We start from the raw sequence: 15,022 nt of genomic DNA, 5'->3' as shown, positions 1-15,022 counted from the left end.
AAGACTTCTAGTCTATTTGTTATCTTTTCCGGTTCTAGGAAAGGCCAGAAAGCTTCTGCCATTTCTTTGGCATCTTGGTTGAAATCTTTAATTCATCTTGCCTATGTTGAGTCGGGTAAAACTCCGCCTCAAAGAATTACAGCTCATTCTACTAGGTCAGTATCTACTTCCTGGGCGTTTAGGAATGAAGCTTCGGTTGACCAGATCTGCAAAGCAGCAACTTGGTCTTCTTTGCATACTTTTACTAAATTCTACCATTTTGATGTATTTTCTTCTTCTGAAGCAGTTTTTGGTAGAAAAGTTCTTCAGGCAGCGGTTTCAGTTTGAATCTTCTGCTTATGTTTTTTGTTAAACTTTATTTTGGGTGTGGATTATTTTCAGCAGGAATTGGCTGTCTTTATTTTATCCCTCCCTCTCTAGTGACTCTTGTGTGGAAAGATCCACATCTTGGGTAGTCATTATCCCATACGTCACTAGCTCATGGACTCTTGTTAATTACATGAAAGAAAACATAATTTATGTAAGAACTTACCTGATAATTCATTTCTTTCATATTAACAAGAGTCCATGAGGCCCACCCTTTTTTGTGGTGGTTATGATTTTTTTGTATAAAGCACAATTATTCCAATTCCTTATTTTATATGCTTCGCACTTTTTCTTATCACCCCACTTCTTGGCTATTCGTTAAACTGATTTGTGGGTGTGGTGAGGGGTGTATTTATAGGCATTTTAAGGTTTGGGAAACTTTGCCCCTCCTGGTAGGAATGTATATCCCATACGTCACTAGCTCATGGACTCTTGTTAATATGAAAGAAATGAATTTATCAGGTAAGTTCTTACATAAATTATGTTTTTAAGCCTTTAGCTGGGGTGTCTTGGCCGCCTCCTGGTGGCGAGGTTCAGTATGGGCGACCCTACGTTTTTTTAACTAGTTCTTCTGGCACCTTTTTCACCCTGATATTTCTCCTACTGTTCCTTGTTCCCTCGGCAGAATGACTGGGAGATAAGGGAAGTGGGAGAGGTATTTTAAGCCTTTGGTGTCTTGGCTGCCTCCTGGTGGCGAGGTTCAGTATTTCCCACAAGTAAGGAATGCAGCTGTAAACTCTCCCTGTACAGAAGAAAAGGAAATTATCTGTTAAGTATAATTTGTGTTTATCTGTTATTTCTGTGAATAACTTTTGTCTTAGGGCACAAAATCTCTTTTAGTGCACTATCAAAATTTCTTTAAACATATATTTATATTTTTATAAATAGGTTACTATTGGTGTCAACAAAATAGTAATTAACCATCTGAGTGCTAACGATGGCTCTGAGCCGACGCAAATTGTCACCAGTCAGGTGATGACGACGGCTCAGACGTCGCTAGCACTCACCCACCTTGAGGGCAATCTGGGGGCTCCCACCTACTCCACCCCGGTGATCTGGCCTGAATAGTGAGAGGCATTGCCGGGGCTTCACGATTCGTGCAGTTACGTCACTGTGCAACTTTATTTAAAATTAACAATGGACAATATAGGGAAATTGGGGCATGCTGCTTAGATGTCTGAGATACAGGCTACTAAGCAGCTACAGACCCCCAAGACCCAAAAAATAAATATATATATATATATATATATATATATATATTTATATCCAGCTTAGCACCCAGATGGGAAATGGCTTTGCAGTCAAAGGGTTAATCTTCATCCAGTTCACTTTGGTTACAATGTCACTGTTGACATGTACCTATTAGACGCTGCAACCTCAAAAGCAACAGTTATACAGAATACAACCTGAAGGGGCAGTAAACTCAAATATTCCTTATATAATAATTATCGAAAATGAAACATTGCAATATAAAATATATTTGCTTTTGTTCTGTAACATTTCTTGTTAAGTATGCCTTTCCCACACTCCCTCGAGTCCCTCAAAGTCTGTAAGCAAAGAATGCTGCAAATTGTCCAAATCTGTTAATTTCTATCTAAGTATTCTGCAAAACTGCCTAAACAATTGTTTTTTTTTTGTTGTTGTTTTTTTTTTTTTTTGCAGCAATTTAGAGCTACCTGTAAATGAGTGTGCACTGTTCTAAGCGATCACTACATACTAATTACATTGTTGAGGCAGTTTTGCAGCATACTTAAATTGAATTTGACTTCCAATTTTGCTAGGGAGGTTGGGACATTTGGTTTGTTTTATACACAGCGCACTGCCTTATAAATGTCTGTCGATGCACATACTCTCAGGCTACAGCTGTGTTGGGAGAGCCTATGTAACATTCTAAACGTTACATTTCACCTCACTTCTAAAGTGTTGAAAGAAAACATTTGCTTTCTTCATAAGATGGTGAGAGTCCTCAAGCCATCACATGATTAAAGGTACAGTCTACAGGAGGAGGCAAAAGACCCCCCACACACAACAGAGCTTTAATCCCTACCAATTTCCCATGATTCCTTAAAGCGATGGTAAATCCTAGCGTTTGTGAAATGCTAAGGTTTACCATTGGAACAAATAAAGGGGACTTTCAGTCATGAGTATAAAATAAATATATTTATATATTTTTTTTCATGCTGAAAGCTCCTTTATTTCGGGCGGGCAGCCCACGGCAGAACACTATTTGGCTGAGAGGTGACGTTTCAACTTCTTAGCCAATGTTCACGTCAACTCTCAGCCAAATAGCGTTGTGCCGTGGTCTGCCCTAGCAACTCAGTGCAGCGAATGATGCAAACAAATAAAGGAGCTTTCAGCATGAAGTACTATGTGTTCCAATGGTAAATCCTAGCATTTTAGAAACACTAGGATTTAACATCACTTAAATAAAATAAAAAAAGTGCCTTTAGTAGGGAGGAGGGTTAAACTTGAAGTGCTAATGTACACATAGATTAAAATGGGTTCTGAAATTGAGACCTGATATCCCCCTCAGTGTTGGGAATAGGACATGGTGTAAAGGAGTACATTGGCAGTGAGTAAATCTCCTGCAGTAGTTTGTCACTTGCCTGCCACAGGTGTCACTGGGACTGGTCCTGCAGCCTCCTTCTGTTGGCCTCATGAGAGTTTAACTACCTTATATCCTGTGTCAGTATGTACTACACAAGATGGGCTCTTCTACTGTAGGCAGGTCCCCTGCAGCTTCGTAAGCACAGTAGACTGAGTGCTGACAGGTAACAGGTAATGTGTACACAATTCACACCAGATAACACTACATACAGTTTTGGCCTCTTTTACACATTTACATTAAAATTGAGGTACTGTCTCTTCAAATTTGTTTCTAGTATTTAGTACTTACCAGAGCACTGCTCCTAATTTTCAGCAGGCTCTCAGATGATCGGGAACATTTCAGAAGCTAGAGAGCTAATTTTCAAAAGTTTCTGAGCTTCCTTCTGTGCCTTGCTCAGGGAGTTAACTTTTTTCCCCGCCAAAACTGCGCTCCGTATTCTCATTTCCCTCAGATGGTGGCCATCTTTGATGACATACTGTAATTTCTCCTCGGAGCCTTAGAGTGGGAAGCACCCTTAATAGAGTATTGCATAAAAAGTATATTTAACCCTTTGACTCACTGTCATTTTTATATTTTAAGGTACTCAATATGTGATTCCCTGACAGACTTAAGTTTTACATTGTGCCAATATATGTGTTCCCCTGAGGGTGTTAACCTATTGTATTTGTGTGCTGCTATCTCATTTTAGATACTTTCCTGTCCTTACTATTTCAAATTATTTTGGAGAAAACTGGAGTAGCTAATATCTTTGGACTTAATACTGATCCCTTAGGACAATACTGAAAATGTAACCCTATGGTTTTGCTATATAAAGAAGTGTTGGTGTGTCCAATTACTCAGCTTTGTAACCTATGTGCTGACAATGTACCTTTAGCTAGACAGGGTCATGCAGCATTACATTTGCAGCAAAGTACTCAGGGATTAGTTGCCTACCAGGGTTTTCCCGTGGACAGTTCTATGGAGCTGTCTCCTAACTTAAAACTGTAAGTTAGTGCACTTGAAATCAAACTAAGATAGCTGCTAGTGAAATGGCTAAGAGTTACAAAAGATTGCAATATGCTGCAGAGTGCTACAAAAAACTACAGATTGTAGCTTTCTGCAACACTTTGTAGAAGCAAAGAGCTACAATAAGCTACAGATTACGGATTTCATTGCGGAGTGTTAAAGTATAAATATATATTTTAATGAACAGTTATTGTCAAGAAGTACCAGTTTATACTGTATACATAGACAATCTGTTAAAAAGAATATGTATATACATACATACAGGAGTTAAAAAAAAAATAATAATGACAAACATCCATTATGAAAAAAAGATGTCTAATATGGCCAAGATATATAGAAAAAAAACGTGATAAATAGCTGCAGACAAACTATCTGTGAAAAAGATATTGATACATTCTTTAAGACACCGCCAAATAAAACCTATCTACCTTCCTGGTTCTTGATGCAGTTTTTGAGCTTAGCAAGCAATGGAACAATGCAGACATTTTGTTTGTTCCCTTTACCAAATTCATAAACATGTTTCCTTTAACCGCTGAAAAAATGGAGGTATGAGAGACTATTCTAAAGATGGACAGTGCTATTTCCACGTTATGACTGACAAATACAGTAAGCGTCGGCCCAGGCAGCATCCGATTCTCACCATTCCAATAGCGGAAATGAACCCGCCAAAAGGTCATCCACAATCTTCCTATAGCAACGGAATGCCGTAGCAGTGGTGGAATCAAGCCACAAAAGTTGCATGCTGAAAACACAAAGGAGCAGAGCAGGCACCGCACAGGGAAACCAGAGTAAAAAATCCAAATTTAATAGGTATATTAAAAATAACAGCAACACATGCTGTAAGCATATAACAAACCAATTGTGTGGCAGACAGTCGCCTGACGCGTTTCGTGCCCCCTAGAGGCGCTTATTCATATGAATAAGCACCTCTAGGGGGCGTGAAACGTGTCAGTCTGTGACTATTTGCTCACCATTGGCTTACAGCGTGTGTTGCTGTTGTTTTTAATATTACATTTGGATTTTTTACTCTTGGTATCCCTGTGCAGTGACTGCTATTTCCACTTTGACTTGGCGGACTACCAGTGCTTCTTTCCATCTTAATGGGAGGAGAGTCCACTGCATCATTCATTACCTGTGGGAATTAAGAACCTGGCCACCAGGAGGAGGCAAAGACACCCCAGCCAAAGGCTTAAATACCTCCCCCACTCCTCTCATCCTCCTGTCATTCTTTGCCTTTCGTCACAAGAGGTTGGCAAAGAAGTGTCGGAAGATTGGAGTAGCCTCTTATGGAGGGTAGTACTCTTCGAAATGGGTCTGCAGTTTGAAGTAGTCCTGTCAGCCTCTCAGTGAGAGCATGGGTGAAAGTTAGTCTGGAGATGCAGGGAGAGTCATTGTGAAACCATCCCGACTCATGATTAACAGCTCCTTAAGCAATCAGCGTTGACGAGTTTCGCCGCCTCTATTCACTCAAGTCCATGTCAGGAGCGATGCTACTAACCTGTCACACTTGACGGGCCGTTTTCCTGTTCCACGGCATAGATTCTGGTAAGATTGTTTCATTTATACACATGACACAAGAAGACGGGTCACAGTGTGTCTCCTTTTATCTGTATAGAATCAAGGGTTAATATCCCTGGAAAGGGGATTATTGAACAGGGTTTTTTTTATGCATAATATTTCTATTGTGTTTGATGCTACGTCATGTGTGAGATGAGGCTCTAGCAATGTGTGAACAGTCAGGTGAAGGGCGACCTGTTCTCTTTTGGTGCGTTTTCTCTATAATGCAGGGGCGGTCCTGCATGGCACTCCATGTGACTTGGTGTGGCCTCTCAACTTCCTCTTTCCTGATCAACAAATGTAGGAGACATTAATGGTATCCCTGTGTCCGGGTCTTAGGAGGTGGTGAGTGCCCGGCCATTGGTGTATAAAGGTGCAATTTATTCTAGTCCGTATTAAAGCATAAGCTATAGAGGACTCTGATATGTTAGAGGATATTCCCTCTTTCATTAAAGCTCATATCTGTGTTTATTGTGAGGAGTTGCATGTTGATCCGCCTGCTCAGCTTTGTTCCACATGCTTTGATAAAATTGCAATATCTAAGAAGAAGATATTTAGTACTACTGAGCTGTCCGCCTCTGAGGGTTCTTTGTCCCGCAAGGTACGTTCCCTACATTCATCTCCGATTACACATGTAACTCCCCAAGGCCCTACTGATCCTCCCTTAGGAGGGACCTCATGCCCGCCAGATTTCAATGCCTAGTTGCAAGAAGGGGTTTCTGCGGCCTTCCATGCCCTACCAAGCCCTGCGAAGGGGAAGACATAGCCTTCCATCCCAGGGGTCATCTACTCCATTGGAGGTCTCGGAGATTATCCGATGAGGACGCCTCCGACTCGTCGGAGTGCGCTCTCTCTGGGACAGAATCGGCTTCTTCTAAACCTTTCGATCCCTAAACTAGATAGGGTTTACGAGGACAGGGTGGTGCCTCAGACCTTCCCAGTTCCCGTGAAGATGGCTACTATTATAAGGAACGAGTGGGAGAAACTTGGCTCGTCCTTTTTTTCCCTCTACCTCTTTTAAAAAGCTGTTTCTTTCATGTAATTAGCAAGAGTCCATGAGCTAGTGACGTATGGGATATACATTCCTACCAGGAGGGGCAAAGTTTCCCAAACCTCAAAATGCCTATAAATACACCCCTCACCACACCCACAATTCAGTTTTACAAACTTTGCCTCCCATGGAGGTGGTGAAGTAAGTTTGTGCTAGATTCTACGTTGATATGCGCTTCGCAGCAGGCTGGAGCCCGGTTTTCCTCTCAAAGTGCAGTGAATGTCAGAGGGATGTGAATAGAGTATTGCCTATTTGAATTCAATGGTCTCCTTCTACGGGATCTATTTCATAAGTTCTCTGTTATCGGTCATAGAGATTCATCTCTTACCTCCCTTTTCAGATCGACGATATACTCTTATATACCATTACCTCTACTGATTCTCGTTTCAGTACTGGTTTGGCTATCTACTATATGTAGATGAGTGTCCTGGGGTAAGTATATCTTTTTTGTGACACTCTAAGCTATGGTTGGGGACTTTATATGTAAAGTTCTAAATATATGTCGTTAAACTTATATTTGCCATGATTCAGGATAATCAGTATTCCTTTATAATTCAGACTGTCAGTTTCATTATTTGGGATAATGCATTTTAATTCAATTTATTTTTCATTACCTTGAAAATTCTCAATTGACCATTTTTCCTGCGTGCTGTTAGGCTCGTGGGGGCAGAAAATGTTGCTTTTTATTGCGTAATTCTTGGCGCTGACTTTTTTGGCGCAAAAATGTTGTCATTTCCGGCGCCGTAGTTGACCCGGAAGTTGTATTCTGTAAACGTCATTTTTTGACGCATGTATAGTCAGACATTTTTTTCCCGCCAAAAAATGTGGGCGTCGGTTTCGGCGTCAGAGGATGTGGCGTCATACTTGACGCCAAGAATATGGGCGTTGTATTTAGCGCCAATAATGTGGGCGTCATTTTTGGCGCCAAAAAATGTGGTTATTTAAATTTCACTTTTTTATTGCTTCTGGTTTTTAGAAGCTTATTTTGCATTTCTTTTCCCATTCCTGAAACTGTCATTTAAGGAATTTGATAATTTTGCTTTAAATATTGTTTTTTTCTATTACATATTGCAAGATTTCACTGTTCCTGTTTCAAAATCGTTCTAAGGGATTCCTTTTGACTGAAGTTCAGTCCTACCAAAGCTAAGTTCATTTTTTTTAAAAATGTTATGAATGTTTTCTCCAACATAGGTGTGTCCGGTCCACGGCGTCATCCTTACTTGTGGGATATTCTCTTCCCCAACAGGAAATGGCAAAGAGCCCAGCAAAGCTGGTCACATGATCCCTCCTAGGCTCCGCCTACCCCAGTCATTCTCTTTGCCGTTGTACAGGCAACATCTCCACGGAGATGGCTTAGAGTTTTTTAGTGTTTAACTGTAGTTTTTATTATTCAATCAAGAGTTTGTTATTTTAAAATAGTGCTGGTATGTACTATTTACTCAGAAACAGAAAAGAGATGAAGATTTCTGTTTGTATGAGGAAAATGATTTTAGCAACCGTTACTAAAATCCATGGCTGTTCCACACAGGACTGTTGAGAGGAATTAACTTCAGTTGGGGGAACAGTGAGCAGTCTCTTGCTGCTTGAGGTATGACACATTCTAACAAGACGATGTAATGCTGGAAGCTGTCATTTTCCCTATGGGATCCGGTAAGCCATGTTTATTACGATCGTATATAAGGGCTTCACAAGGGCTTATTAAGACTGTAGACTTTTTCTGGGCTAAATCGATTCATTATTAACACATATTTAGCCTTGAGGAATCATTTAATCTGGGTATTTTGATAAGATTATATCGGCAGGCACTTTTTTAGACACCTTATTCTTTAGGGGCTTTCCCAAATCATAGGCAGAGCCTCATTTTCGCGCCGGTGTTGCGCACTTGTTTTTGAGAGGCATGACATGCAGTCGCATGTGTGAGGAGCTCTGATACATAGAAAAGACTTTCTGAAGGCGTCATTTGGTATCGTATTCCCCTTTGGGCTTGGTTGGGTCTCAGCAAAGCAGATACCAGGGACTGTAAAGGGGTTAAAGTTAAAAACGGCTCCGGTTCCGTTATTTTAAGGGTTAAAGCTTCCAAATTTGGTGTGCAATACTTTTAAGGCTTTAAGACACTGTGGTGAAATTTTGGTGAATTCTGAACAATTCCTTCATATTTTTTCGCAATTGCAGTAATAAAGTGTGTTCAGTTTAAAATTTAAAGTGACAGTAACGGTTTTATTTTAAAACGTTTTTTGTACTTTGTTATCAAGTTTATGCCTGTTTAACATGTCTGAACTACCAGATAGACTGTGTTCTGAATGTGGGGAAGCCAGAGTTCCTTCTCATTTAAATAAATGTGATTTATGTGACAATGACAATGATGCCCAAGATGATTCCTCAAGTGAGGGGAGTAAGCATGGTACTGCATCATTCCCTCCTTCGTCTACATGAGTCTTGCCCACTCAGGAGGCCCCTAGTACATCTAGCGCGCCAATACTCCTTACTATGCAACAATTAACGGCTGTAATGGATAATTCTGTCAAAAACATTTTAGCCAAAATGCACACTTATCAGCGTAAGCGCGACTGCTCTGTTTTAGATACTGAAGAGCATGACGACGCTGATAATAATGGTTCTGAAGGGCCCCTAAACCAGTCTGATGGGGCCAGGGAGGTTTTGTCTGAGGGAGAAATTACAGATTCAGGGAACATTTCTCAACAAGCTGAACCTGATGTGATTACGTTTAAATTTAAGTTGGAACATCTCCGCGCTCTGCTTAAGGAGGTATTATCCACTCTGGATGATTGTGACAATTTGGTCATCCCAGAGAAGCTATGTAAAATGGACAAGTTCCTAGAGGTCCCGGGGCTCCCAGAAGCTTTTCCTATACCCAAGCAGGTGGCGGACATTGTAAATAAAGAATGGGAAAGGCCCGGTATTCCTTTCGTCCCTCCCCCCATATTTAAAAAATTGTTTCCTATGGTCGACCCCAGAAAGGACTTATGGCAGACAGTCCCCAAGGTCGAGGGAGCGGTTTCCACTTTAAACAAACGCACCACTATACCCATAGAAGATAGTTGTGCTTTCAAAGATCCTATGGATAAAAAATTAGAAGGTTTACTTAAAAAGATGTTTGTTCAGCAGGGTTACCTTCTACAACCAATTTCATGCATTGTCCCTGTCGCTACAGCCGCATGTTTCTGGTTCGATGAGCTAGTAAAGGCGGTCGATAGTGATTCTCCTCCTTATGAGGAGATTATGGACAGAATCAATGCTCTCAAATTGGCTAATTCTTTCACCCTAGACGCCACTTTGCAATTGGCTAGGTTAGCGGCTAAGAATTCTGGGTTTGCTATTGTGGCGCGCAGAGCGCTTTGGTTGAAATCTTGGTCAGCTGATGCGTCTTCCAAAAACAAGCTACTTAACATTCCTTTCAAGGGGAAAACGCTGTTTGGCCCTGACTTGAAAGAGATTATCTCTGATATCACTGGGGGTAAGGGCCATGCCCTTCCTCAGGATCGGCCTTTCAAGGCCAAAAATAAACCTAATTTTCGTCCCTTTCGTAGAAACGGACCAGCCCAAAGTGCTACGTCCTCTAAGCAAGAGGGTAATACTTCTCAAGCCAAGCAAGCTTGGAGACCAATGCAAGGCTGGAACAAGGGAAAGCAGGCCAAGAAACCTGCCACTGCTACCAAGACAGCATGAAAGGTTGGCCCCCGATCCGGGACCGGATCTGGTGGGGGGCAGACTCTCTCTCTTCGCTCAGGCTTGGGCGAGAGATGTTCTGGATCCTTGGACACTAGAAATAGTCTCCCAAGGTTATCTTCTGGAATTCAAGGGGCTTCCCCCAAGGGGGAGGTTCCACAGGTCTCAGTTGTCTTCAGACCACATAAAAAGACAGGCATTCTTACATTGTGTAGAAGACCTGTTAACAATGGGAGTGATTCATCCTGTTCCATTAGGAGAACAAGGGATGGGGTTCTACTCCAATCTGTTCATAGTTCCCAAAAAAGAGGGAACGTTCAGACCAATCTTAGATCTCAAGATCTTAAACAAGTTTCTCAAGGTTCCATCGTTCAAGATGGAAACCATTCGAACAATTCTTCCTTCCATCCAGGAAGGTCAATTCATGACCACGGTGGATTTAAAGGATGCGTATCTACATATTCCTATCCACAAGGAACATCATCGGTTCCTAAGGTTCGCATTCCTGGACAAGCATTACCAGTTCGTGGCGCTTCCTTTCGGATTAGCCACTGCTCCAAGGATTTTCACAAAGGTACTAGGGTCCCTTCTAGCTGTGCTAAGACCAAGGGGCATTGCTGTAGTACCTTACTTGGACGACATTCTGATTCAAGCGTCGTCCCTTCCTCAAGCAAAGGCTCACACGGACATCGTCCTGGCCTTTCTCAGATCTCACGGATGGAAAGTGAACGTGGAAAAGAGTTCTCTATCTCCGTCGACAAGGGTTCCCTTCTTGGGAACAATAATAGACTCCTTAGAAATGAGGATTTTTCTGACAGAGGCCAGAAAAACAAGACTTCTAGACTCTTGTCGGATACTTCATTCCGTTCCTCTTCCTTCCATAGCGCAGTGCATGGAAGTGATAGGTTTGATGGTAGCGGCAATGGACATAGTTCCTTTTGCGCGCATTCATCTAAGACCATTACAACTGTGCATGCTCAGTCAGTGGAATGGGGACTATACAGACTTGTCTCCGAGGATACAAGTAAATCAGAGGACCAGAGACTCACTCCGTTGGTGGCTGTCCCTGGACAACCTGTCACAAGGGATGACCTTCCGCAGACCAGAGTGGGTCATTGTCACGACCGACGCCAGTCTGATGGGCTGGGGCGCGGTCTGGGGATCCCTGAAAGCTCAGGGTCTTTGGTCTCGGGAAGAATCTCTTCTACCGATAAATATTCTGGAACTGAGAGCGATATTCAATGCTCTCAAGGCTTGGCCTCAGCTAGCGAGGGCCAAGTTCATACGGTTTCAATCAGACAACATGACAACTGTTGCGTACATCAACCATCAGGGGGGAACAAGGAGTTCCCTGGCGATGGAAGAAGTGACCAAAATCATTCAATGGGCGGAGTCTCACTCCTGCCACCTGTCTGCAATCCACATCCCAGGAGTGGAAAATTGGGAAGCGGATTTTCTGAGTCGTCAGACATTGCATCCGGGGGAGTGGGAACTCCATCCGGAAATCTTTGTCCAAATCACTCAACTGTGGGGCATTCCAGACATGGATCTGATGGCCTCTCGTCAGAACTTCAAAGTTCCTTGCTACGGGTCCAGATCCAGGGATCCCAAGGCGGCTCTAGTGGATGCACTAGTAGCACCTTGGACCTTCAAACTAGCTTATGTATTCCCGCTGTTTCCTCTCATCCCCAGGCTGGTAGCCAGGATCAATCAGGAGAGGGCGTCGGTGATCTTGATAGCTCCTGCGTGGCCACGCAGGACTTGGTATGCAGATCTGGTGAATATGTCATCGGCTCCACCATGGAAGCTACCTTTGAGACGAGACCTTCTTGTTCAAGGTCCGTTCGAACATCCGAATCTGGTCTCACTCCAGCTGACTGCTTGGAGATTGAACGCTTGATCTTATCGAAGCGAGGGTTCTCAGATTCTGTTATCGATACTCTTGTTCAGGCCAGAAAGCCTGTAACTAGAAAGATTTACCACAAAATTTGGAAAAAATATATCTGTTGGTGTGAATCTAAAGGATTCCCTTGGGACAAGGTTAAGATTCCTAAGATTCTATCCTTCCTTCAAGAAGGATTGGAAAAAGGATTATCTGCAAGTTCCCTGAAGGGACAGATTTCTGCCTTGTCTGTGTTACTTCACAAAAAGCTGGCAGCTGTGCCAGATGTTCAAGCCTTTGTTCAGGCTCTGGTTAGAATCAAGCCTGTTTACAAACCTTTGACTCCTCCTTGGAGTCTCAACTTAGTTCTTTCAGTTCTTCAGGGGGTTCCGTTTGAACCCTTACATTCCGTTGATATTAAGTTATTATCTTGGAAAGTTTTGTTTTTGGTTGCAATTTCTTCTGCTAGAAGAGTTTCAGAATTATCTGCTCTGCAGTGTTCTCCTCCTTATCTGGTGTTCCATGCAGATAAGGTGGTTTTACGTACTAAACCTGGTTTTCTTCCAAAAGTTGTTTCTAACAAAAACATTAACCAGGAGATTATCGTACCTTCTCTGTGCCCGAAACCAGTTTCAAAGAAGGAACGTTTGTTGCACAATTTGGATGTTGTTCGCGCTCTAAAATTCTATTTAGACGCTACAAAGGATTTTAGACAAACATCTTCCTTGTTTGTTGTTTATTCCGGTAAAAGGAGAGGTCAAAAAGCAACTTCTACCTCTCTCTCTTTTTGGATTAAAAGCATCATCAGATTGGCTTACGAGACTGCCGGACGGCAGCCTCCCGAAAGAATCACAGCTCATTCCACTAGGGCTGTGGCTTCCACATGGGCCTTCAAGAACGAGGCTTCTGTTGATCAGATATGTAGGGCAGCGACTTGGTCTTCACTGCACACTTTTACCAAATTTTACAAGTTTGATACTTTTGCTTCTTCTGAGGCTATTTTTGGGAGAAAGGTTTTGCAAGCCGTGGTGCCTTCCATCTAGGTGACCTGATTTGCTCCCTCCCATCATCCGTGTCCTAAAGCTTTGGTATTGGTTCCCACAAGTAAGGATGACGCCGTGGACCGGACACACCTATGTTGGAGAAAACAGAATTTATGTTTACCTGATAAATTACTTTCTCCAACGGTGTGTCCGGTCCACGGCCCGCCCTGGTTTTTTAATCAGGTCTGATAATTTATTTTCTTTAACTACAGTCACCACGGTATCATATGGTTTCTCCTATGCAAATATTCCTCCTTAACGTCGGTCGAATGACTGGGGTAGGCGGAGCCTAGGAGGGATCATGTGACCAGCTTTGCTGGGCTCTTTGCCATTTCCTGTTGGGGAAGAGAATATCCCACAAGTAAGGATGACGCCGTGGACCGGACACACCGTTGGAGAAAGTAATTTATCAGGTAAACATAAATTCTGTTTTTTCTTTAGCTATGGTTTGTAATATGTTATCATGATAAACTTTTACATGCAGAATCCGTTAGTATTTATGCTTTATATATTTGCTATTCTTTTTACATCTTATGTACAAGAATTACGTAGAAGATTTATAAGAATATTTTTCTGATTCTATTTTAAAGGCTTTGTCTGACATCGTGCCTTCTAAAAAAAAATAAAAACATTTTTTTAGGTCTTTTTCAAACTTCTTTTTTAATTATTGAGCTTTCAAATGACCAACTACATAATGATTTATCCTTCTCTGATGATGTTTTTTCTCATTTCAGAATTTTCTTCATCGGATATTGACACTATCAAATCCACTTTTTTATTTTTAAAGTACATTTGTTCTTTGTTGAAAAGGTGTTGATTATTTTGGATATTAAGGTAATTAGTTCTTTCAAGACTAACTAACATTTTATTCTTTATTTTCAGAGGGTTTTTTTCCAGTTCCTCATACTAGGGAATGGAATAGGCTGGGAATTTTCTTTTATTCCTTCTTTAAAGGTTTTAAATTATATTCTTTGCCGGCAGTTCATTTCAATTTTGATGGTTCTCCAATTTAATGGGGCTATCTCTACTCCTGCTAATTATGCTATTGTTTCTATAGCAAAATAGTATTTTTTTTTCCTTTAGATGGTTGTATCCTATTTAAGGAAAATTATTTTTCAGGTATTTTTCTTGGACCTGTGTTTTATTTGAATGATGTTGCAATTGCTTCATTTTTTTCTGTTTACTTTAAAATCAAGTATCAGATTATGTTTTTATTTAGCATTGTTAAGGGACAAAGTCTACTGCTCATTTGAGGTTAGACTGGGTGCTGTTGCATTTGTCTTGTTGTCTTGCATTTGTTTATGCAAGTCTCGTGTGTTGACTGGTCTTTGAACTGGATTAACATGCTAATAATTTCATTTGTATCTTCATTTTATTGAATATTTTCACAAATAAGGTTTTAATCTATGTCTTTAGCTGTTTTTAGCTAGAAGAATTTTGTGATTTCTAAAAAATCCTTATTTCTTTTTTTCCAAGATAATCAATTATTTGATTCATTTTGGATTCAATTCTTAACTGTTACTCTGGGCTTCAAGATTGAGTTCTAAGACTAAAACTTTAAGCTTATTTTAGTTTGGTTGTTCTTACTAAGGAACAAAATTCTAATTCTTATCCAAGTAACATGTTTTTAATTGGAAGGTTTTTTTTGTTCTATTCGGTCCAAATTTCTTAGATTTTGGTACAGAATAAAATTTAGAGTTAAACCGTCTATGAGAAGTCTTTTTCTCTCTATTATATTCCAGCTATTCCAGTAAGGCTAACATTTTCCTATATATTTTGGGTAATGTTGAAGTGCGGCTGATCACCTGTTGGGGCTCAAGCGC

General features: G+C 41.1%; 1 protein-coding gene across 1 annotated transcript in view; it reads left to right on the top strand.

Annotated features, from left to right (window-relative positions):
• Window positions 1-15,022, top strand: part of LOC128643903 (double-stranded RNA-binding protein Staufen homolog 1) — a gene marked incomplete at its 3' end in the record, with an annotated part of 77,563 nt that overhangs the window by 598 nt on the left and 61,943 nt on the right. The window contains exon 2 of the mRNA XM_053696674.1: window positions 1,255-1,338. Coding sequence (XP_053552649.1) covers window positions 1,255-1,338 — 84 coding nt within the window. The remainder of the gene's footprint in view (window positions 1-1,254; window positions 1,339-15,022) is intronic.

This window comes from Bombina bombina, unplaced genomic scaffold (assembly GCF_027579735.1).
Source record: "Bombina bombina isolate aBomBom1 unplaced genomic scaffold, aBomBom1.pri scaffold_808, whole genome shotgun sequence".
Lineage (NCBI taxonomy): Eukaryota > Metazoa > Chordata > Amphibia > Anura > Bombinatoridae > Bombina > Bombina bombina.
This window is presented reverse-complemented; position numbering and strand designations above follow the sequence as displayed.